The 22,884-nt window shown below is 41.6% G+C and overlaps 1 protein-coding gene across 3 annotated transcripts in view; it reads right to left on the minus strand.

The window, feature by feature from the left end:
• The window catches only part of SGMS2 (sphingomyelin synthase 2), a 93,256-nt gene that overhangs the window by 8,021 nt on the left and 62,351 nt on the right, over positions 1–22,884 (minus strand). For 2 of the 3 annotated variants that reach the window (XM_040237510.1, XM_040237508.1), the window contains exons 2-4: positions 15,815–16,514; positions 12,188–12,305; positions 3,054–3,207 (exon numbers count right to left, since the gene is read on the minus strand). In XM_040237510.1, coding sequence (XP_040093444.1) covers positions 3,054–3,207; positions 12,188–12,305; positions 15,815–16,269 — 727 coding nt within the window. In that variant the 5' untranslated portion in view covers positions 16,270–16,514. Of the gene's footprint in view, positions 1–3,053; positions 3,208–12,187; positions 12,306–15,814; positions 16,515–17,312; positions 19,245–22,884 lie in introns of those variants that run through there. The other variant, XM_040237509.1, reaches the window with a different exon arrangement.

The following is a 22,884-nucleotide window of genomic DNA, read 5'->3' on the forward strand; positions in this document are numbered from 1 at the left end:
AATATATTCCCTACTAGCTACTACATTGGGACCACTGCTCATTGATTGAGAACACTGGTGGACCCAAATAAAAGATTTAATATAAACTATTTTGAAACAGAAATGGCAAAATGGCAATCCTCTCTGCTCTCTCATTCTATCCCCAGGGATAACCTTGAGCTGAGAGATGATGACACAATTCTTAATAAACTCCACTGTCTGTGTGGGACCCGATCCCTGTTTGTCAGTGACTACCAGGGATAATGGACTCAGTGTAGTAGCAAGGTGAAAAAGAAAGAGAAAGAAAAAGTCTTCTCAACTAGTAAGACATTTGGTACTAAGAGCTAGGTGGGCTTCTCCAGGCTAACTTTATAGGGAAGGAACCTAGGTCCCGATGATAATCCATTCATGACAACAGAATGTCAAACAAGGAGTGTCCAAAATGATCAAAAGTCAGGAAAGCAAAAATATACAAATAATGCATCTAACTCTAGCAGCGGAATCTTCAAAGAAACCACTGGAACCACTGCTTACTCATAACAACAACACATGGTATAATTTAGAAGCTGTTTCCCCTAATTGCATAGGAAGCGGACCTAAGGATGGGATACTTGGCTTACATACAGAACGGATCCTAAAGTTGGGTTCGTATCCAGTATTACAGATTTGCCCTTTTGTTTCTCAACAAAACTTAGAGAAAGCAGAATGTAATTCTTTCCTTGGTATATGTAAACTTACACAAGTTTAAAGATCTCAAGCCCAAGCCATACCTGGGGAAAGAAACATGTCTACGTACTGCATTTGCCTTTACTAAAGTAGAGAAATAATTATGCAGCTGCCCTATTGCACGGAGGTAAAGGAACAACAATAAGCCAACATCCAGGCTATTTCTTAGCAATTCTACCAGACCAGACACTTGGGTTTCCAAAAATTCTAAACAGAGCCAAGAAACTGAGAGTGGAACTGCTGAAGTCAGCCTCCAATTACTAACTGTGGACTGTGGCTAATTCACTCACTTTCCTTATGCTTAAGCTTCCTCTGAAAAAATGGGGGAAACCAGTGCTTCCCTCCTGGGGTGGCTACTGGGATTAAATAAGCTAATCTGCACCAAGGGCTCAGAATAGTGCCCAGCACAGAGGAAGTATTCTGTCTACTCGTTGTTATTGGTAATGTCACCTCGTCTTCAGTTATCAAACGGGCCCTCAGGTTCCTGGGGTATTTTCTCTTCATTACCTGGTTTTCCACCCACAGTAGCTTCACTCTCAACTTGTAACATCTCCCTGCCATCATCCTCATCTTCTATAAGCTTTGATGATGTAACAGATTAGAGGGAAGATTCTACCACCCAAATGAACCTCTCAACTGGAGAGTGACTGACCTTACACAGAGATAGGACCTTTCCAGAGCAGAAGTTGGAGTGAGAACCACACACAACACAAATCGCTCTGCCTGCCACCCAGAACCAAAAACTAGGTACTAGAAATTTCAGAAGACTGAAGTTGAAGGAGATACTGGTGCCCACACAGAGCTAGGTTCCTGCCTTCCACCACTTCCCCAACAGTGTAAGAACATAAAGAAGAGGGGAAAGGTGCCCAAGGCCCTCTGCCTTCAAGGCAGACAGTGTGACAAAGGCCGAACACTTAATAGACTATTCACCCTGCTCAAGGCTTGTATGTAGCATTTAGAAAGAAAACAATTCAGAAGATATACAATTGCCATCAAAAAACAAAAAGACTTCATCTACTACAGAGACTTTCATCTCTTTGTCATAATGCCCTCAAGGCAGAATTAAAACCTATATATCCCAGGCAATCTAAGGGCAAGAATTCACCTCTGCTCCACTGGAAGATAAACCTTGATGGGTCTAAACCTGTTTGGATTGATGATGGTTAAAAGAGGGAGGAAGAGAACTGAGCAAAGGGGACAGAAGGGAGGTCTCCTTCCCCTGCTTTCTGCCCAAAGACCCTTATGATATGCTTTGCAAGTGAACAGAATTGAGATAAGACTCCAAAAGAACACTGGCATGGGGATGGGGTATCTTGCAATTGAAGATGAAGGGTAATACTGACCAGCTGGTAAAAATGGGAGGACGAAGCATCACTACTTCAAAAGAATTTTGAGATAATGGGCCCAACTACACAAAGCCTCAGAAATCTACAAGGGGATGTGCTGGCAGCTAAAATCAAATACAGTCCCCACCCCTCTTTCCAATGAACAAGATATTATTCTAGGCCCCCTCCCCATGAAGTTATTGGAATACACAAGAACTCTGTATAATGAGAGTTAAGTATATAAATATGGAAAGATATTTCACATTCTCATCTCCATGTTGTTTTTTAAGATAAGAAAATGGTCAGAATTGGCAAAATGTTTCATGAAGATGCCTATTAAAGCATAGAAAGCTACTGGAAGTGAGGAAATTAGAATAAAGTGGGACAAGGAAAAGTTACAAAAGAGGAAAACGTTAAGCAAAGCATTGGGGATGATGAAATGAATCTGCAAAATGGAAATTTCACTCAAAAATCCTTTCCACTGGGCTCTGGAGCACGTTGATTCTTTTTGCAATAAACTTAACGATTCCTCTTAATTCCAATATTAAAATAGCCTTTCATACCTTGGGAGCACTAGTGGTAAAGAATCCACCTGCCAAAACAAGAGACTGTAAGAGACTCTGGTTTGATCCCAAGGTTAGGAAGAGCCCCTGGAGTAGGAAATGGCAAGCCCCTCCAGTATCTTGCCTGGAAATTCCCAGAGACAGAGGAGTCTGGCGAGCTACAGTCCATAGGGTTGCAAAGTCAGGCACAACTCAAGTGACTTAGCATGCATACACCTTAAGAAGTACTAACCAAGGAGGGAGACATTTTGGAGGCATGCTGAATGTTAGCAAGAAGCCAGGGCTAGGATTTAACCCTTCAGTGTTCATGACTGGTTGAAATGATTTTTAATATACACACACACACACACCCCTCCTTCCATGGCTCTTAATTTCAACAGAATAAGGGCTCATCAGTTTCAGGGCCTAGGGATTCCAGTCACTGCAACAATCAACAAAGTAGGAATGAGTTACCACTTACATTCTTTGATGAACAAGTAAGTAAGTGTCAGCACAACTGTGTGGCCGCTGAAGAGGAAGTCCCCACACAAGATGTGCGATCCAGTGATGGACAATCCACCGCCAGAGATCAGCCGTAGAATCCGCTGTACTTTGGCCTGAGAGTCTCCGTTGAGCTGAATGACACAGAAGATCAGGAAGAAAATTCACAAGCTGATAAATCAAGTGTTGGCCTAATTCATGTGACATTTACAAAGGTCATCAGTTGTGATTCTTTTAAGTCAAAAAGAATCCAAGGGGGAAGCTCCTCAAACTGGGTTTTATTCATTGCATTGGCCAGTTTTAGTGACACGTTCTAAATTATTCAGTATGTTACTAATAATACGTCTTGGTGGTGGTGTGTCCTTGGGCAAAGCTTTTAAAAATATTAATAACCAATGACTTCACCACAGTTATGCACTGAAAAGATCAAAGCTCCTCTCTTTCCTCTTTGCAGGGGAAGTCGGGGTTTCGGATAGTTAATATTGATTCGGCTGCCCTCCACATTACTAATACTCTACAGAGTATTCCTACCTTGTGTTAAGTGGGCAACCTAGAGGGTGCATATAGTTGTATTAATGTCTGATCCAAACATCTGCAGTTATAAAGAGCTGCAATTTGTTAAATAATTTAAATAGGTTTGAAAATGATGGATTAGGGATGTACTGATTGCTTTAAAAGGAGTGGCTTGATCAGGAAAAACATCCTCAGAGCAAAAATCTGTGTGCATGGCAGGGGGTGAGAGAAGGGCTCCCTGGGCGAGGTGGAGAAGCCCCGAGAAGCGTCCATGATGACACAGGGTCAATGAAGGACTAGAGCAGGAGTTTGATACAATAGTCAAAGGTTTATAACCCATTCAAGCTGAGGCATACAGATCTCTCTTACCTGTAGAATCGACTACAAAATGCAACCAACTAGTGACTATAACAAAAAAAGCAGCAGACCGACAGATATACAGAACAAACTAGTGGTTACCAATGAGAAGTCAGAGCTGGGGAGAGAGGCGACACGCGTGGGAACGCGGGAGTACAAACTGCTGGGTGTGAGAACTGGAGATGCACTTGTGGACACAGCCATCGTCAATCCAGAGGTTTAGACCCATCAAGGTTTATCTTCCAGTGGAGCACTAGTGATGGATTCTTGCCCCTAGACTGCCCAGGGTTACAGGTTTTACAGACGGACTTGCGGACACAACAGGGCAAGGAGAGGATAGGGTGAATTGAGAGAGTAGTGAAAAGCTGCCACATAACACAGGGAGAGCCGCCTGGTGCTCTGTGATGATCTAGAGGGGTGGGACGAGAGAGGGGAGGGAGGTTCAAGACGGAGGGGGTTCAAGTATAATTTTGATGGGTTCCCATTGTTGTATGGCAGAAATCAATATAACATTGTAAAGCAATTATCCTCCAATTAAAAAAAAAAGTCTCAAGGATGCATTGTACAACACAGGGAATACAACCAATATTTCATAATAACCGTACGTGGAGTGTAACCTTTAAAAATTGTACTAAAAAACGACAACAAAACCCAAACCTTAGGTATACGAGAAGGAATAGTGGACTGAGCGGGAATACATGAGAAATTGGAATACTGAAATGCTGGGCCACCGGGTGGAAGACTTCAGATCAGCCTAATATCAAGTGAATAGGTTTAGAAAATCAAAGAATGATACTCAGAAATAAAACGAAGTAAGAGGAGACATGAGAAGAGAAATACAGAAAGACTGTCAATGACTATTCGCGTGGGGGTGACATGCTGCCTTTCACACTCAGTGACGATCCTTCTAGGCAACTGGCCCCTGAAACGTAGCCAGGCCGATCACGGTGGTGGTTCAAGTCTTTGGCAATGTGGACAGGTAGTGTCTAGTCCAAGCAGACATGCAGCGGTGAAAGAGGGTGAGATGTGTACAGATGGGTAAGAAGACAGTCCAGTCTCCAAAGCAGGTGGAAACCCATCCTGTTCAGTACCATAGGAACTGGGGCAGGAATCTTCGTCTAAAAATTTTCCAATGAAAAGTATCTTATGGATCTGGAAACATGTCTGGTATTCAGATGACCCCTGTAAAAAGGCAAACACACTACGCTGGGGTGATAGTTAAGTGTAGGGCTCGGTAGCACAAGATGATGGAAAACAGGATTAGAGGTCAAGGGACGAAACTGGAGGTTTCAAGGAAACTTAACCTCCTTCCAAAGTTGGCTCAGGACAAGCCCAGGAGGCAAATCGGAGAGAATATACAGGTTTCATTGAGTTGACAGTCCTTAAAACAAACATGCTAAGTAATAGGTGACCCTGCCTTGAAAAGATAGATCTAGAAGGCAGTAAAGGAGCCACAGGGGATTCCCAGGGGGTGCTAGTGGTAAAGAACCTGCCTGCCAATGAAGGAGACATGAGAGACACAGGTTCAATACCTGGGTGGGGAAGATCCGCTGGTGAAGGGCATGGCAACCCACTCCAGTATTCTTGCCTGGAGAATCCTATGGGCAGAGGAGCCTGGTGGGGACCAGTCTACGGGGTCATAAAGAGTCGGACACGACTGAATTACTAACACTTTCACTACTTTCTCACTTTTCAGAGGATGCACACTCGGGGAAGAGAAGGGCTGTTGGCAGAATTGCAGGACTCCCCGCAGACCACATGAAATGCTTGAAAGCCCTTGATGTGCAGGATAGAATCTAGCATGCGCTTTATCAGATCTGAGGTGGACCTTCAGGAATTTCTGGTTGTGTGGTTGGTACAAACTGTCAACACTGAGATCAAGTAAAAAGGTATGTACACTCCACCCGACCATTGTGTTCTCAGTTTTAAGAACACATTATTCTTCACTTCAAAACCATAATAATTTTTTTTTTTAATCCACTCACCCACCCCAACTCAATGCTTGGATTTTCTAAGTGCAAAAACACTTATCACCAAACCAGGAGTGAAAATACTACCGCCACCCATTCTCTCCGCCCCCCTCCCTTCCAGCGGTATTCAGGTATGGCAATTTGCAATAGCATTTCACAGGACAGAGGCAGGGCTCTCTTCTGCTCCTCCTGTACTTTCTCAGTTCTTAATCTCTCTATCTTAGACGTCAGAACACGCTCAGCATAAATGCCAAATAGAACTTCAAGAAAGGAAGTTTAAAAAGAGGGTGGAAAGAAAACTGGGGAAGGGACGGATAACAGAGTTGAGATTAATGGATTATTTCCTGTGTGTGCGCATCCTCAGTCGCTTCAGTCATGTTCGACTCTCTGCGACCCCGTGGCCTGTAGCCCGCCAGGCTCCTCTGTCCATGGGATTCTCCAGGCAAGAATACTGGAGTCGGTAGCCATTCCCTCCTCCAGGGGATCTTCACAACCCAGGGATCAAACCTAGGTCTCCTGCAGGGAAGCCCGAGATCTTTTCTATTTCATTGAGACTTCCATCATACACCACTTAAAATTCTAGTTCCTCTTAATTTCCTCATTTTTTATACCATTCTATGCTATTTCTGAATATAGAGTTGAAGATGTAAAAAACCAGAAAGAGAAGCATTGATCATAATAGCCAAAACAGAGCTCAGTGTTCTCAAGGGTTCCTCCAACTGTGACCTTCACACACCATTTCCCACAAAAATAACGTAGGTACAAAAGAGATCAACTTGGCTGCTGCCAAACCAGAAACCTTCCCATCCGTACATTCCCTTCAATTTAGAAAAGTAGAGGTCCTCTGCACCTCTACAGCAAGGATGAGAAGGCAGCTTTCTCAGGAAAAGCAAAGTAGCTGTGCCAGCCCAATATTTCCTGTGGAAAAAGGGATTTGAAAACCTAAAGCATTTCATGCAAGTCCTAATAACTAGGCCAACATCCATCTAAACACAACTGTCAGAACTCAGATGTTGTGCCTGCAAACCAAAGCTTGGGTGGGTGGGATGGAGCAAATCATAACCTAAGGACTTCAACCCTAGGATGGAGAAGGAAGGACGGCAACCAGAAAACTGCAAGTCAACGATTCTACCGAGGGCCTTTCACTGCAATGGTTTCTGTGATCACACCCAGTGAGTAACAAGTGACGTCAGGCATCAATGGCCGGTCAGACAGCCTTCCAGAGCAAGTGGTTTCAGTACACACAGTTCTGTCATTGCTCAGTCACTAAGGGCATTCTATAGGGTCAGCAGCAAAGGAGACAGGTATATTATCTAACAGTTTTGCAACTACAAATCTAAGGAGCGCTGAAGCCGGAGGCTGGACCACATTTAAAATGCAATTCTGCTCCCTGTTCTGTCAAACCACGTCCTCTCTAGTCAAACAAACTGATGTGTGTTTGCTTTACTGAGCCACAGTCTAGGCACCCAAAGCCTGCTGATGCTTCAGAAAGAGGTTCTGGGTCTTGACAACTGAACACAGGGGCTGATTAGCAAGGATGTCCCTAGAGCTTCCTTGTGAGTCTTTGCACCTCAGTTATTCAGCAGTAACATTTGCTCTTGTGGCTTCTGAAAATTGTATGTTTTCCATAGAAGATAATCTCTAATTTACTTCTTTCTGTAATCATAGCAATTCATCCCTGTAAATCACACCTTTTACTAGGATGGGCTTGCCTTCTCTCCTGTGGCCATTTCCTCATTTAACCCACCACAATAACCCCTTAGAAGTATTTATTATGCCTCTGAACTTCTCCCATGCCTTAAATTAGTTTCACTAAAAATCAGCCAATGTTTAAATTCAATATGTACACTGTTTTAATTACACACACTTTCTGCCTTGATGGCTTTAGAAAATTAGAGCTTCTCAAACCACACCTATATTTGGTGAAGGAGACTGTTGACTTCTTTAGAACAACTCTATTTTTTCCCTCCACCTTGGACATCTGCTTAGTGTTCAGTAAAAAATGTTAGGCTTTACTCCCTTGCCCAGAAAGCACATGATTTGCACGTTTCCTTTTTTATAAACCAGGGCACACTGGAGTCTAAGATGATTAACAGCTCTCTTGAGAAATGATTCTACCTGGAGAAACTATAAATCCTGCTTACAATAGTCTCAGTATCCATTCTCACACTCTGTCTCAGGAAATGAGTGAATTTAATTCAGATGACCATTATATCTACTACTGTGGGCAAGAATCCTGCAGAAGAAATGGAGCCGCCCTCTTAGTGAACAGAAGAGTCCACAATGAAGTACTTGGGTACAGTCTCAAAAATAACAGAATGATCTCCAATCATTTCCAAGGCAAATCATTCAGCGTAACAGTAATCCAAGTCTGTGCCACAACCACTGAGGCCAAAGAAGCTAAAGCTGAATGGTTCTATGAAGACCTACAAGAACTTCTAGCACTAACACCAAAAAAATATATTTCCTTTTCATCATAGGGGACTGGAATGCAAAAGTAGAAAGTAAAGAGATACTTGGAGTAACAAGCAAGTTTGGCCTTGGAGTACGAAATGAAGCAGGGCAAAGGCTAACAGAGTTCTGTCAAGAGAATAACACACTAGTCATAACAAACACCTTCGTCCAACAACACAAGAGACGACTCTCCACATGGACATCACCAGATGGTAAATACAGATATCAGACTGATTATATTCTTTGCAGCCAAAGATGGAGAAGCTCTACACAGTCAGCAAAAACAAGACCTAGAGCTGACTGTGGCTCAGATCATCGGTTCCTTATTGCAAAATTCAGAGTTAAATGGAAGAAAGTAGGGAAAACCACTAGGCCATTCAGGTAGGACCTAAATCAAATTCCTTGTGATTATACAGTGGAAGTGAGAAATAGATTTGAGGGATTCAATCTGGTAGAGAGAATGCCTGAAGAACTATGGACAGACATTTGTAACACTGTATAGGAGGCGGTGACCAAAACTATCTCAGAGAAAAAGTAATGTAAGAAGGTGAAGTGGTTGTCTGAGGAGAATTTAAAAATAGCTGAGGAAAGAAGAGGAGCAAAAGGTAAAGGGAGAAAGGGAAAGACATACCCAACTGAATGCAAAGTTGCAAGGAGAGATAAGAAGGCTTTCTTCAATGAAAAATGCAAAGAAATAGAGGGAAACAATGGGAAAGACTAGAGCTCTCTTTAAGAAACCTGGAGATAACAGGGAACATTTAATGCAAGGGTAGGAGCAATAAAGGACAGAAATGGTAAGGACCTAACATAAGCAGAAGAGATTAAGAAAAGGTGGCAAGAATACACAGAGGAACTATTCAAAAAACATCTTAATGACCCAGATAACCACAATGGTGTGATTCACTCACCTAGAGCCAAACATCCTGGAGCGTGAAGTCAAGTGGGCCTTAGGGAGCATTACGATGAACAAAGCTAGTGGACACGACGGAATTCCATCTGAGCTATTTAAAATACTAAAAGATGATGCTGTTAAAGTGCTGCACTCAATATGTCAGCAAATCTAGAAAACTGAGCGGTGGCACAGGACTGGGAAAGGTCAGTTTTCTCGAAGAAAGGCAATGGCAAAGTGTCCAAACTACCATACAATCGCACTCATTCCACACACCAGCAATGTAATGGTAAAAATCCTCCAAGCTAGGCTTCAGCAGTACATGAACCAAGAACTTCCAGAAATGCAAGCTGGGTTTAGAAAGAAAAGGCAGAGGAACCAGAGATCAAATTGCCAACATTTGTTTGATCACGGAGAAAGCAAGGGAATTCCAGAAAAAATCCACTTCTGCTTCATTGACTACGATAAAGCTTTTGACTGTGTGGATCAAAACAAACAGTGGAAAATTAATACCAGACCACCTTACCAATCTTATCTGTTTCCTGAGAAACCTGCATGACGATCAAGAAGCAACAGTTAGAACTGGACATGAAACAACGGACAGCTTCAAAATTGGGAAAGGAGTATGTCAGGCTGTATATTGTCACTCTACTTATTTAACTTACATGCAAAGCACATTATGTGAAATGCCAGGCTGGATGAATCACAAGCTAGAATCAAGATTGCTGGGAGAAATATCAACAACCTCAGATATGCAGATGACAACAGTCTAATGGCAGAAAGTGAAGAGGGATTAAAGAGCCTCTTGCTGAGGGTGAAAGAAGAGAATGAAAAAGCTGCCTTAAAACTCAACATTCGAAAAAACTAAGACCATGGCATCTGGCCCCACCACTTCATGGCAAATAGAAGCAGAAAAAGTGGAAGCAGTGACAGATTTTACTTTCTTGGGCTCCAAAATCACTGCAGACAGTGACGATGGCAATGAAATTAAAACACACCTGCTCCTTGGAAGGAAAGTTATTACAAACAAGGAGATCAGCCCTGGGATTTCTTTGGAAGGAATGATGCTAAAGCTGAAACTTCAGTACTTTGGCCACCTCATGCGAAGAGTTGACTCATTGGAAAAGACTGATGCTGGGAGGGATTGGGGGCAGGAGGAGAAGGGGACGACAGAGGATGAGATGGCTGGATGGCATCACGGACTCGATGGACGTGAGTCTGAGTGAACTCTGGGAGTTGGTGATGGACAGGGAGGCCTGGTATGCCGCGATTCATGGGGTCGCAAAGAATCAGACACGACTGAGCGACTGAACTGAACTGAGAGAGTGTATTAAGTCAGAGACATCACTTTGTCGACAAAGGTCTATATAGTCAAAACTATGGTTGTTTTAGTAGTCAGGTACAGATGTGAGAGTTGGACTATAAAGAAGGCTGAGTGGGAAAGAACGGCTGCTTTTGAACTGTGGTGTTGGAGAAGACTCTTGAGATTCTTTTGGACTGTAAACAAATCAAACCAGTCAATCCTAAAGGAATCAACTCTGGATATTCATTGGAAGGACTGATGCTGAAGCTGAAGCTCCAATACTTTGGCCACTTGATGTGAAGAGCTGACTCATTGGAAAAGACCCTGGAAAAGATTGAAGGTAGGAGGAGAAGCAGGTGACAGAGGATGAAATGGTTGGATGGCATCACCGACTCGATGGACATGAGTTTGAGCAAGCTCTGGGAGATGGTGAAGGACAGGGAAGCCTGGAGTGCTGCAGTCCATGGGGTTGCAAAGAGGTAGATACAACTTAGCAAATGAAAAACAACAACAATCTGAGCAAAAGGCCACTCTGTCTTTCCAGTTACTAAAACGTTTGAGTTCATCCTTGATTTCTTTTTGTAAAACCCATGTCCAACTTATTAGTATATCCTGTCTGCTCTACCTTCAAAATATATCCCAAATGGAATGACTTCTCCTCACTTCCACAGTCACCACCAAGGTTCAAGTTCCTACAATGGGCTAAAGGTCCCGTGAAATATGTGGCTGCATCATCTCAACTTTTCACAACTCTGCTCAGCCACACGGGTCTCCCTGCTTTTCTGGAATGCACCATGATGGTTATTTCCTTGTCCTGGAGTTCTCACCCCATCCACATGGCTCATTCCCTAAGCCTGGTTGGCTAAAAGCTTTCTTACTGAAGAAGTTTTCCTGACCACTCTGTAAAATAGTGTTGTTGTGTTTCAGTTGCTCAGTCATGTCTGATTCTTTACGATCCTATGGACTGTAGCCCACCAGGCTCCTCTGACCATGGGATTTCCCAGGCAAGAAAGCTGGAGTGAGTGCCCATTTCCTTCTCCCCGCGATCTTCCCAACCCAGGGATGGAACCTACGTCTCCTGCATCAACAGGCAGATTCTATACCACTGAGCCATGGGGGTAGCCTATATAAAATAGTACCTACCCTCATAGTCCCTTTCACCCTTACTCAGCTTTATTTTACTCACCCTTACTCCAACTGACAGCTATTTGACCTACCACCATTTAACAAGTTATGATTTTATTTATTCATTGCCATCCTTCCATAAGAATATACATTCTCAGAGGAGGAGAACTTCATTTTGGTCATTGCTATCATACAGTGCCTGGGATACAACAGGAACTTAATACTTCCAAAATGATTGGATGAATGAGAAAATGAAAAGGCAAAAAAAGCAGAGTCTAAAATCCGGCAGTAACTTCCGGGTAGCAGAAAATAAAAGTTTTATGCACAGAGACATACATTTTATTGCCACATTTTCATTTCTCCCCCATAAAATCTAAAGCAAAGCAGAAAACGTGCTAGATTTTCAGTTAACACATAGGAATGTGTCTAGGAGAACGAATAACAGAGAGCAGGTGCTCAATCACTGCTTAACGTCTTCTAAAGGGTAATTCGGAGGGGCTTACCTTTGGAGCACACTGGAAATGCATTCCAGGCACCGGGAGGGTAGTGACATACATTGTGATACAGCGATATAGGTATAAAGTTCCAATGATAAAAAAGAATCTGCGCCCCACTATTGACCTAAGGGAAAAATAGGGATGGGAAAAAATAGGTTTACTGGGCCTTTCTGATCCTAAAGGCAATATAAAATAAGGTTTAACAGAATAAAAACTATCTGCCGTTTTCTGAACTAAAGATTCACATACTGCGATCAATCTAGGTGGGTTGGGTCCCAAAGGTGTGATGAGTCTCTGGTGAGTTAAAGTAGTTTAAAGGTTAAATAACCACCACTCCTTAAAAAAGCACTCTTTGCCAGAGAATTCAATGAACCTCTCTATGTTGTCAGTCAACCCACTGCATTAATAAGCCCTCTCTCGGGAACACAGCACAGGTATAAGCGAGCCACAGCCACAGAGGAATTTAGTAATGAGCTAAGGTGGTACTACATAATTGGGCACATAGGGAAATGGGACAACTCATTTAACCTAAGTTATATAAGCAAGGGTTATTTGGGGACCATCCAAAAATATTCTGACAGCTTCGGCATGAACTATTTTGTCTATGACTATGGAGATTTTCAGAGAATTATATTTTGAAGACGGTCAAAGGGTCCTCGTGCATTTAAGGATATTTAAGAGTGAAGCTGTAAATTTCACCCATGCATTCTTGATGAAGAGAGGCAAAAAAAAAAAAAAAAAAATCCACAAGTCCTTTTTCCCTTTGTATGTTTTGGTGGAGACAGCTGTCTTGACTAATATTAGTCCTGTCCTTTGCCCTCTGAGTCCTTAGTCTAAGGCAGTGGTTCCTAGAAGCTGGCTCTGAGCACATTGTCTCCAAAGGGAAAGGCTTTCCCTGTCTGCACCACTGCCTCATGGGTTCCTGAATGCGCATAGGAAGGTCTGAAGATGGGACTTCCCCAGTGGCCCAGGGGCTAAGACTCCTTGCTCCCAATGCAGGGGGTCTGGGTTCGATCCTGGATCAGGGAACTAGATCCCACATACTGCAACCAAAGCTCCTGCATGCCACAACTAAGACCCAGGACAGCCAAATAAATATTTTTTAGAAAAAAAAAAAAAGTTTGAAGATGGCCCTGCTGTGCAGTCATAGATGGGTCCATAAACTCTGGGCTCTGGGGATTAAGACATGGGTGAGACCCACAAAGCTCTTAGAATTACTAGTTGTAACTTTCCTAGTACATAAAATATATTACTCCAGGTCCCCCATTTTCAGAGCTCTCAAACTTCCCAAACCAGATCTTCCCAAAGATCTCTGGAAAAACAGACAGTTCCAGGCATGTGGCATATTTTAAGTTTTCTCTGAGACTGCAGTCTGCTGTGGATCAAGGTCTAATTCAGGTAACTGTTGGGACTTCTAATTTAAAGAATTATGTACAGATATAATTTTAGCTGTCTGTCTCTAAGAGCTATTTTAAGAAGATTCCAGGGTTTCTGGTATCAAAATATATAGAGAAAAACCACCTTGACTAGTTGATGAAAGCATTTATTTATTGCAAGGCATTTCTTTCAAAGGCTTACTATTCTAGCATTGCCTTTACTAGTACTAAAAAGGAACAGGTGATAAACATTGCTGACTGTCTCCATTTGGTTAAGTGAAAAACTATCCTCCCTTTGATTCAACCCCAGGCTCAAAAGGAGGGCTGCATTGTGCTCCATGCTGTTAGACAAGGTGAAGTAATAAGCAGGAATTATTATGAGTCAATTATATTCACTCCAGTGTTCACAGTTCAGCAGTACTCGGAACAGAAAATTAACTTAGCGGTGAAATATGCACCCTGCAGTCTTATTTAGTTTAAGAACTACTGCCAATTATTTTTTTCCCCATCGCTTTGAAGGTGCTCTTAAGTGAGAGAGTGAAAGTACAAGTAGAATTTTTTATTCAGCTGGAATGTGCAAAACAAGTTATAAAAATTACTCCACCAGTTACTAAAATGTTAGATCCAAATCTACCTGAAAAAGGAAAATTAGTGCGATTTCCCCCCAACAAGTTTTTGCTGGTGGACTGTGACCAAAACAGTGGATGCCATTAAAATGCACGGCTGGCTTGTGTGACTCCAGGTTTTGATGTGGTAGAACCGAAGCCAGCCATGGAAAGGCAGGCTAACAACAATCCTCTGGGTGAACATTCAAACACACCAAAACGGTACTTCGGGCTGGAAGCCAGCTGCTAACCAGACCCTGGGACATTTCTATTTTCACGGACATATACGAATAAAACTTTGCTCTAAAATAAAAGAGAGCAAATACCTTTGGCCTGAGCAGTCTCTCTTATATTGTGTCAATTCCAGACACTGAAAAGAAAAATGCTAAAAGTTTTTTAGCTTTTAGCATGAAGCATGTCATAACCAACACCTTCTGTAAAAAGTTCTAAGACAATTGACAGCTATGTGATTCACTTATACATATTGAGAGAGATATTTTATTTACAAGAAAATGCTCAGGAATGACTTCAGTTTGTGGAACAAGTTTTCAAAATTGCAAACTTGATGTAGAACTCTTTAGCAAAGATGGATTGAACTCTTCAAATCTCAAAGCAACAACCAATTGAAAAAATAATACAGCATAAATTCTCTCTTCAAAAAATGATCTTGTGGCATTAACACTGAAATCCTATTTGACTCTGAAGTGTATTGAATACATTAGCATATATTATACTTTCAAAAGCCTTGTTTGTGGGCAATGTTTTGACCAAATTTATATTTGTGACTTAATTACTAGAATCTTAGCAGAGAAAAAACATCTGAATAATGGCTGAGAAGAAAAGAGGAACTGAGGGCCCCCCTTTTTGAAATGGGCTAGCAGTCTGAATTCACAGGGAAACAGAAATAACCACTTCAGAGCTTTGTCCTATTTTTAAGTGTCTTCAAAGCAAAAGTACCTGGCTTACTACACTTCCTGATTTCTGCTATTCTAAAAAGGGAAGACTGAAGCCAGTGAACTAGCTGCTCCTTTGTGATGGCGTGAGGAAACTAGAAGGCCTGTTTACTACAGGTATGTAAAACCCAAACTGCAGGGACCCAGGTCTAAATGCAGTTTCTTAAGCAAACTCTTGTGGTTGAATTGCTAATAGGCAAATGGAAAAGAAATGTAAAATCTGAGAACTCTTGAAGAGGCAAACCTCAAAGCCTGCTGTGACTGACTGTAGACCAATATAGTCATCACATTCTGAGTAACAACCGACTACTTTCCCCACCTGTCAAGAGCCTGGAATAACACAAGCATGATGAAGTGAATGTATCCCTTTCCAAGCCTCTTAATGTATCATGCAAATACTATTGTGCCAAGTTGCTTGAAATCAGAACTGCACCTTAAATTTACAAGCTTTGAGTCATCCACCACAGCATTTCTGCACCTTCACACACACCTGCCACTTCCATACAGTTGCTCAATAAATGCTGATGGAATAATGACTGGATTTACTCAAGGTTGTAGATCTTTCTATCTCTTCATCAAGTGCCTGCATAAGACTGAAGTTATCAGATAAAACCAGAAAAGAGCATTTTGATCACACATCTACTCACTTAAATATAAACTCCCATGGCAAACCCCCAAAACATGTTAGACCTTACTTACTTGTATCTCAAAAACAGCCACTGGGTGATCCATAATCCAACTAATATAATCCCATTTATTTCTGATACAGAAAATGCCCATTTCACCCGATCTATGTAATCAAAAAACTTGTCTGGGAGTGGAGGGCTGAGTTCCTTGGGAGGGACCCTCTCGTGCACAACCGTGATCATGACGGTTGTCAGGACAAGGTTGAAAAGAGCGTACACAAAAGCAATGCCCGTTTTCCACCACTCGAGGGGAAACTTGTTCCTCGCTTCTGTGGGCATAGCAATTTGGATATAGTCCGGGTACTTTTTGGTGCCCTTCCGCAACCCATTGGATAAGCTCTTAGGTTTGTTGTTGCCATTTCTGTTCTCTTCTTCGACAGGCTCAGGAGGTCTCGTGTAAGTGTCTGCAGGGTCATTGGTTCGATTTTCCATATGCTCCTCGAGTTTTGCTGTCTCTATGATATCCATTGTCCCCTGGTCTTCAGGTCAAAAAGGAGATGGTAAAGTTCTTGTTCTTTGCGGAAACTCGACTTTTTCTAATCCTTCTATTTCCAAGATCAACATGGACTCTTAAGACTGATCTTGTTTGCTAGTACAAAACATAGATGGTCTCCATCTCTCTAGTGTTCCTCCTGGGCCACCATCTGCTATACGTTTACCACTTTCAGGAAAGGACGCCAATTTTCTTTCCCCCAAAGATGTTACTATCCCACCTGGAAAAACAAAACAGAACTCTGTTCAGAAACCGTGCCTGTCCACTTGCCAACCATCCAAAACAAAAACATTATCAAAATAAGGAAATAAATACCAAAGCCATTTGCTTTATAAATATATCGTCAGAACATTGTTAAAAGCTGCTGAGATGGAGTTTATTTATAAAACACTGAATTGTTTCATCTCGGAATTCTTCTCTTTTTGAGCTGATTTCAGTATAAATAGGAACATTCTAATAAACAATTCCTTTTCAATTTCTTTAAATAAAAGTCAGGACCCAGCATTGCAAACACTTCATCAGACAGTATCACTTGTTGCTAACCATGAAGTCACAATAAGCCAGAACCTCCCCAGAGATCATATCATTCCTTCCTAAGACGGCATCTTCTCTATGAATCTTAAAGAATAAAAAACTGTGATGAGTTGCTTACATGTATGGAGTAATTGTTACTCTGTGAATCTGTCGACTTTCTATTTTCATAGTAATCTTTAAGTGACTACTTTTCAGAACATATTCAAGATATTTTAAATGGTACTAACTCTGTTTATCCTTTTACAGTCAGAGATTCACACCATACAGAAGGAATAGCCTACAAAATAACACAGTGAAAAGATACCAAAGCCTTACTAGCTATGTCTCATTTAGGGAGCAAGTTATACTGGTTTCTGGAAGAAGAAAATAATTTACTACAACCAACATGGTGAAAATTAGTAACTGAGAACATTTCCATTCAGCCATCATAATTTCTGTCCGACAATAGAAGCGGGCACCCAGAGGACCAGCTCAGAGGACTTACCCACCAGGACACCAGGGTCGAAAGGTGCTCTCTGCTTGAAGCTCCACAGGCCCCAAAGAGCAGAGACTCCTCTCCACAGCACAGAGCACCAGCACCACCTCTTTTATATGGGCCAGCAATACAGCTCCAGCTGTTCTCAATTTAGGAAAGCAGTATTTTTGTCCTGCTGTAGATCCCAGCCACCTGAAGAGGCTTCCAAACCTCGTAATTAGTCCCCACGCAGAGGACACTGCACAACTTAAGCACAAGCTTTTGCATTTTAAAGACCTCCCTTTCAGAGTGACCTCAGGGGGTGGAAATTGGGAGGAGGAAAAACTCAAAGTGATGACAGCCAAGCCTTTATTTAATGAAAGAACAAGGAAAGAAAGTTAAAATGGCACAGACGGTATGGACAGGCAGTATTAGTTGACAGCTGTGAATGGCAAACAGATCAACCAGAAATGTTTATGGTGCACCTAAATGGCCCAACTCGGAGGGATATGTAGGAGCAAATAAAAAGAAGTTAAATAAAAAATACACGCCAACCAGAATGCCACCCAAAGAGCTCGAACTCTAACTGAAGAGGCAGAACTGAAGTGATGAAGCTTTGAAGACTGACTGGCATATTGTAAGAAGAAGAAGGAGGAGGTGGATGGCTAGATCAGAATGTAGCTCCAGCTGTGTCCCCAAAGATGTGTCCACAGAAAGGCACTGTCCATTTCCAAGGAAGTGAAAGCAAGAGGAAAGTTAGCCTAGCAGGGCTAGGAGGATCACTAAGAGATGGAGATCCGCTGAGAGCGAGTACCCCTCACCTTTCTCCTGGCCCTGGGAAAAGTCTCCAGATACTAAGGCATCAGAGCAGAGTGAGAAAGGACCAGGGCCCTCTCTGTAAAACAGGTCTAACAGAGACTCTCTGCAGTGCCCTGGCTCAGTGCTGTGGGAAGACTAGGCATAACGAAGAGGTGCCTCAGTAAGGTATTTTCCAAAACCATCAACACCATGGACTACTACTTCTAATGGAGGTACCAAAGCACTAGGTCAGCCACCGCTTGTTTCTTTTTGCCAACTTCAGGCTACACCACTCATAGCATCTTGCCAAACTACCATCCAGATTCCATCCAACTTCACTACTCCACAACTGCTCCGAGTCTGATGTTTGTAGGGGAAAGAAGCTTGTAATTTTGAAACCCAGGTCCACTCTAGTAGACATATAGATGGTCTTTAAAAGGTAGCTACCTAATTCTGGAACATAGAATGTAGAACAGAAGAAAATAGTTGCCTCTTTTTTTATTTTTTTTTATTTTAAAGAGGAAGCATCCAGCTATCTACCTACTGGGACAAGTATGAGAATGACTGAAATAATTAATCATAAAGAGCTTTGTGCTCCTGGGAGGAAGAGCACTCTGTGAGTACAAAGCCTGTTTATTGTCATTAGTGGCAGGATTGATGTTTTCCTTGGGGTTTCATTAAGAAGATTAAATATACAAAGCACATCATCATGTGTCAGCCAATCTTGGGACGCAGTGTTCATCATCACGATGATCATTACAACATACTCATTCCCACGGTGAGACTTTCCTACCAGCAAGTATCTGGAAAGTGACAAGAACCACAGCGGTTCCTTCTGAGGCTGGCAACCCCATTAGGTCATTTTAGGGTATACTCCGCCAGAGCACAAGCAGATGAGAAGCTTTCCAAGTCTTCTTACACTGCAAAATACTGCAAGTTAGTCTAGATAATATTTTAAAAGTTTAAGATCCCTATAGACTAATCTTGCTTTTGAAGGCAAGTGCAAAACTCAGAAACTGTTAGTACAGTAACATCGCTTTGCTAGGGCTTTTTTTTTTTTTTTTTTTTTTTACTTTAAGAACAAAGTATGATTTACTCCAGAAATACAAGCTTACAAATTAGGAAATGACTATAATTTGTATTTTACTAAATACAAAGAAATATAAACCAAAAAGATATAATCATCTTGAGTGATGTTTAAAAGGCACTGATAAAATTCAGTATCCACTTGATTTGGGGGGGGTAGAAAGCACTCAACAGTAGGAACAAAAGTATATATATATATATACAGCTATGCTCTTTCAATGCCAAAATCACAATTTTAGCTGTGTAATATGTGTTCTAATATCTAGTGGGAAAAAAAATCCTATACTTTTCATCCCTAAGGGAACTTCAGGATCTTTCTGTCCAATTATAAGAAAATACATACTTTTGCTTATATGTTTTATTTTACCTCTATTATACCATAAAGGGCTTGATCTTACCATATTAAAATACATTAATCACTTTCTCTTAATAATCCCAATAGTATTTTTCAATAGTAATTTGACAAAATGATTCTGTGGTTCATCAAGGAGTAAAAATTGGGAGCAGCAGAAGCTTTGTATCGGTAGATATTGCATTACACAACTAATATTGGGGCAATGGCACCCAGTTATTCTATTTGGGGAATTTATCCCAAGGAAATAAGGATGTACATAAAATATCTCTACAAGTATGCTTTCAATACATTTATAAGCAGAAATTGGAAACACTCTAATATCCAACAATAGGGAGTTAAATAAATTAGAGCCATCATAATATACTTAACATACTGTATTTGGATACAGTAACTACCAACTGTGAGACACGTATACAAACTCTATAGAAGAAGGAGGCAGTATCGAATTAGGTACAGATTTAGATCTGGGTAAGTGCAGAGGGCTTCCCTGGCAGTTCAGATGGTAATGAATCTGCCTATAACGCAGGAGACCCCAGTTCGATTCCTAGGTTAGGAAGATCCCCTGGAGAAAGGATAGGCTACCTACTCCAGAATTATTGAGCTTCCCTGGTGGCTCAGATAGTAAAGAATCTGCCTGCAAGGCGGGAGACCTGGGTTCGATCCCTGGGATGGGAAGACCCCGGGAGGAGAGCACGGCAACCCATTTCAGTATTCTTGCCTCAATAATTCCTATCAGAGGTTCAGTTCAGTTCAGTTGCTCAGTCGTGTCCGACTCTTTGTGACCCCATGAATCGCAGCATGCCAGGCCTCCCTGTCCATCACCAACTCCCAGACTTCACTCAAACTCATGTCCATCAAGTCGGTGATGCCATCCAGCCATCTCATCCTCTGTCGTCCCCTTCTCCTCCTGCCCCCAATCCCTCCCAGCATCACAGTCTTTTCCAATGAGTCAACTCTTCACATGAGGTGGCCAAAGTACTGGAGTTTCAGCTTCAGCATCAGTCCTTCCAATGAATACCCAGGGCTGATCTCCTTCAGAATGGACTGGTTGGATCTCCTTGCAGTCCAAGGGACTCTCAAGAGTCTTCTCCAACACCACAGTTCAAAAGCATCAATTCTTCGGCGCTCAGCCTTCTTCACAGTCCAACTCTCACATCCATACATGACCACTGGAAAAACCATAGCCTTGACTAGACGGACCTTTGTTGGCAAAGTAATCTCTCTGCTTTTCAATATGCTATCTAGGTTGGTCATAACTTTCCTTCCAAGGAGTAAGCATCTTTTAATTTCATGGTCTACCAAAAATGGAAAAGGAACAATGTGACAGAAGTTCAAGGCTTGAAGAAAAGGTGCAAGTGTGAGGCTCATGACTCACTCCCAGTTCTGATCTGAGGCTCCCGGCCAGCATTCCACAGAGGAGACTAAGCACAGACATGCGCTCCAGTCAACAGGCTAAGAAGCACGTTGCTTGTTAAAGTTGTATGTTGACCTGGTTGTACATTTGGAGTGGTTAAAAAGGTAAGATGTATTAAGTGTGTAAATATAGTTTAAAAATTAAGGAAACTTATTGAAGTCTATATGTGGGTTTCAATGTTTAAAAAGATGTAATCTGTTGAAGATAGAGGTTAAACACTAACCAAAGAGAATGTGTTGCTAACATCCTCAAATTACAATTATGAATGAAGGAGATTTAGATGTTGCTTAAAGGCTTAAGAATAACAAGGTCTTGAAACAGAGTTGAATGATCAATGGAAACAAAAGAGCTGATGAGTTTCTTAACAGACTACTAAAGCTTTACCAGCCCTTAAAAAAGAAAACCCAGGGGCTTCCCTGGTGGTTCAATGTAAAGAGGCTGCCTTCCAATACGGGAGACACAGATTCGATCCCTGATCCTGGAAGATCCCACATGCTGCAGAGCAACTAATGCCCTGCCCCACAATTACTGAGCTTGTACTCTGGAGCCTGGGAGCTGCAACTACTGAGCTCACATGGGCAACTACTGAAGCCTGCGCACCCTAGAACCTGTACTCCACAAGAGAAGCCACCACAGTGAGAAGCCCGAACACAACAATTAGAGAGTAGCCTGTGCAGCAACCAAGACCTGGCATGGAAATCAATCAATCAATAAATAAAATTTTAAAAAGAAAAAAAAAAAAACAATTGTCACCATAAAGCCATGAAAAAGTCAAGCTGTAGAATAAAACAAACACAATATAATAGTTTCCAAATGTGTGTCAGGTACTGTGCTTTGGGCATTATATAATTAATCCTTAGAACAACATTAGGAAATATTTTTAAATATTTATTTATTTGGCTGTGTTGGGTCTTAGTTGTGGCACACGGCTCTCCCTCGCGTGACTTGGGATCTTTCAGCATGGCACATGGACTCTCTAGTGATGGCAAGCAGCTCAGGGGTTGGGGCACGTGGGCTCCAGCGTGCACAGGGAGCATGCGGGCTTAGTTGCTCCAGGGCACGTGGGATCTTAGTTCCTCGACCAGAGATCGAACCTACCGAACCTACCCTGCATTGCAAGGTGGTTTTCTCAACCACAGGACCACCAGGGAAATCCCAGGAAATATTGAAAAAAAAACAAAAAACAAATTGAGATCATGTGAAATGCTCAAGGTCAGACAGGCAGGAAGTGGCAGAGCTCAGATCTGAACCAGGAATTCGATCTCAGGAGTTCTTGTTCTGTCACAGAGGTCAACAATGTAGTCAGTGAAAAAGATGGAGACAATCAATTACAAGGTTTTTTTTAAAAAAAAGGAGAGATGCATAAACACATAGGAAAGTCTCCAGATAATATAGGCATTTTTAAATCTTTATAATTTTGAAAAAATTAATATAAACGTAGAAAAAAAATTTAATATATAAATCACCTCTCTTGAGGGGAAAGGGGAGGAGCATATGAAGTATTTCCCTGTTATCCATATTTCCCTTTTAATTATAATTACTGTAGCAAACACACCACTATATTAAATTTATAATACAGATATATTGCTATGTTAACAGGATCCCAGTTGAGCTAAGAAATTTTACACCTATAAAAGTTTTTTCAGAGACCAAGACATCTTAGCTTTTCCTTACTAACATTCTTAGAGCTTAATTTACTTGTAAAAATCCTCCTGCCTAAAATGGATAGGCATTAGTTAGTATGATTACAGAAACAAGGGTACCTTATGAGTCATGGCATTCTATTTCAAAAATGCCCATAAAATTTGCTAAATATTTTTACTAACAAGTTCTTGAAAACTGGAAAGAAGACCCACTATTTAACTTTAAAAAAATGATCATGTATATTTGTGAAATACTTTCCCAACAAAAGTTACATGGAAAGGCATCCTTGCCAGACCCTTATAGGT

The sequence above is a fragment of the Oryx dammah genome, unplaced genomic scaffold, assembly GCF_014754425.2.
Source record: "Oryx dammah isolate SB20612 unplaced genomic scaffold, SCBI_Odam_1.1 HiC_scaffold_3, whole genome shotgun sequence".
Taxonomy (NCBI): Eukaryota; Metazoa; Chordata; class Mammalia; order Artiodactyla; family Bovidae; genus Oryx; species Oryx dammah.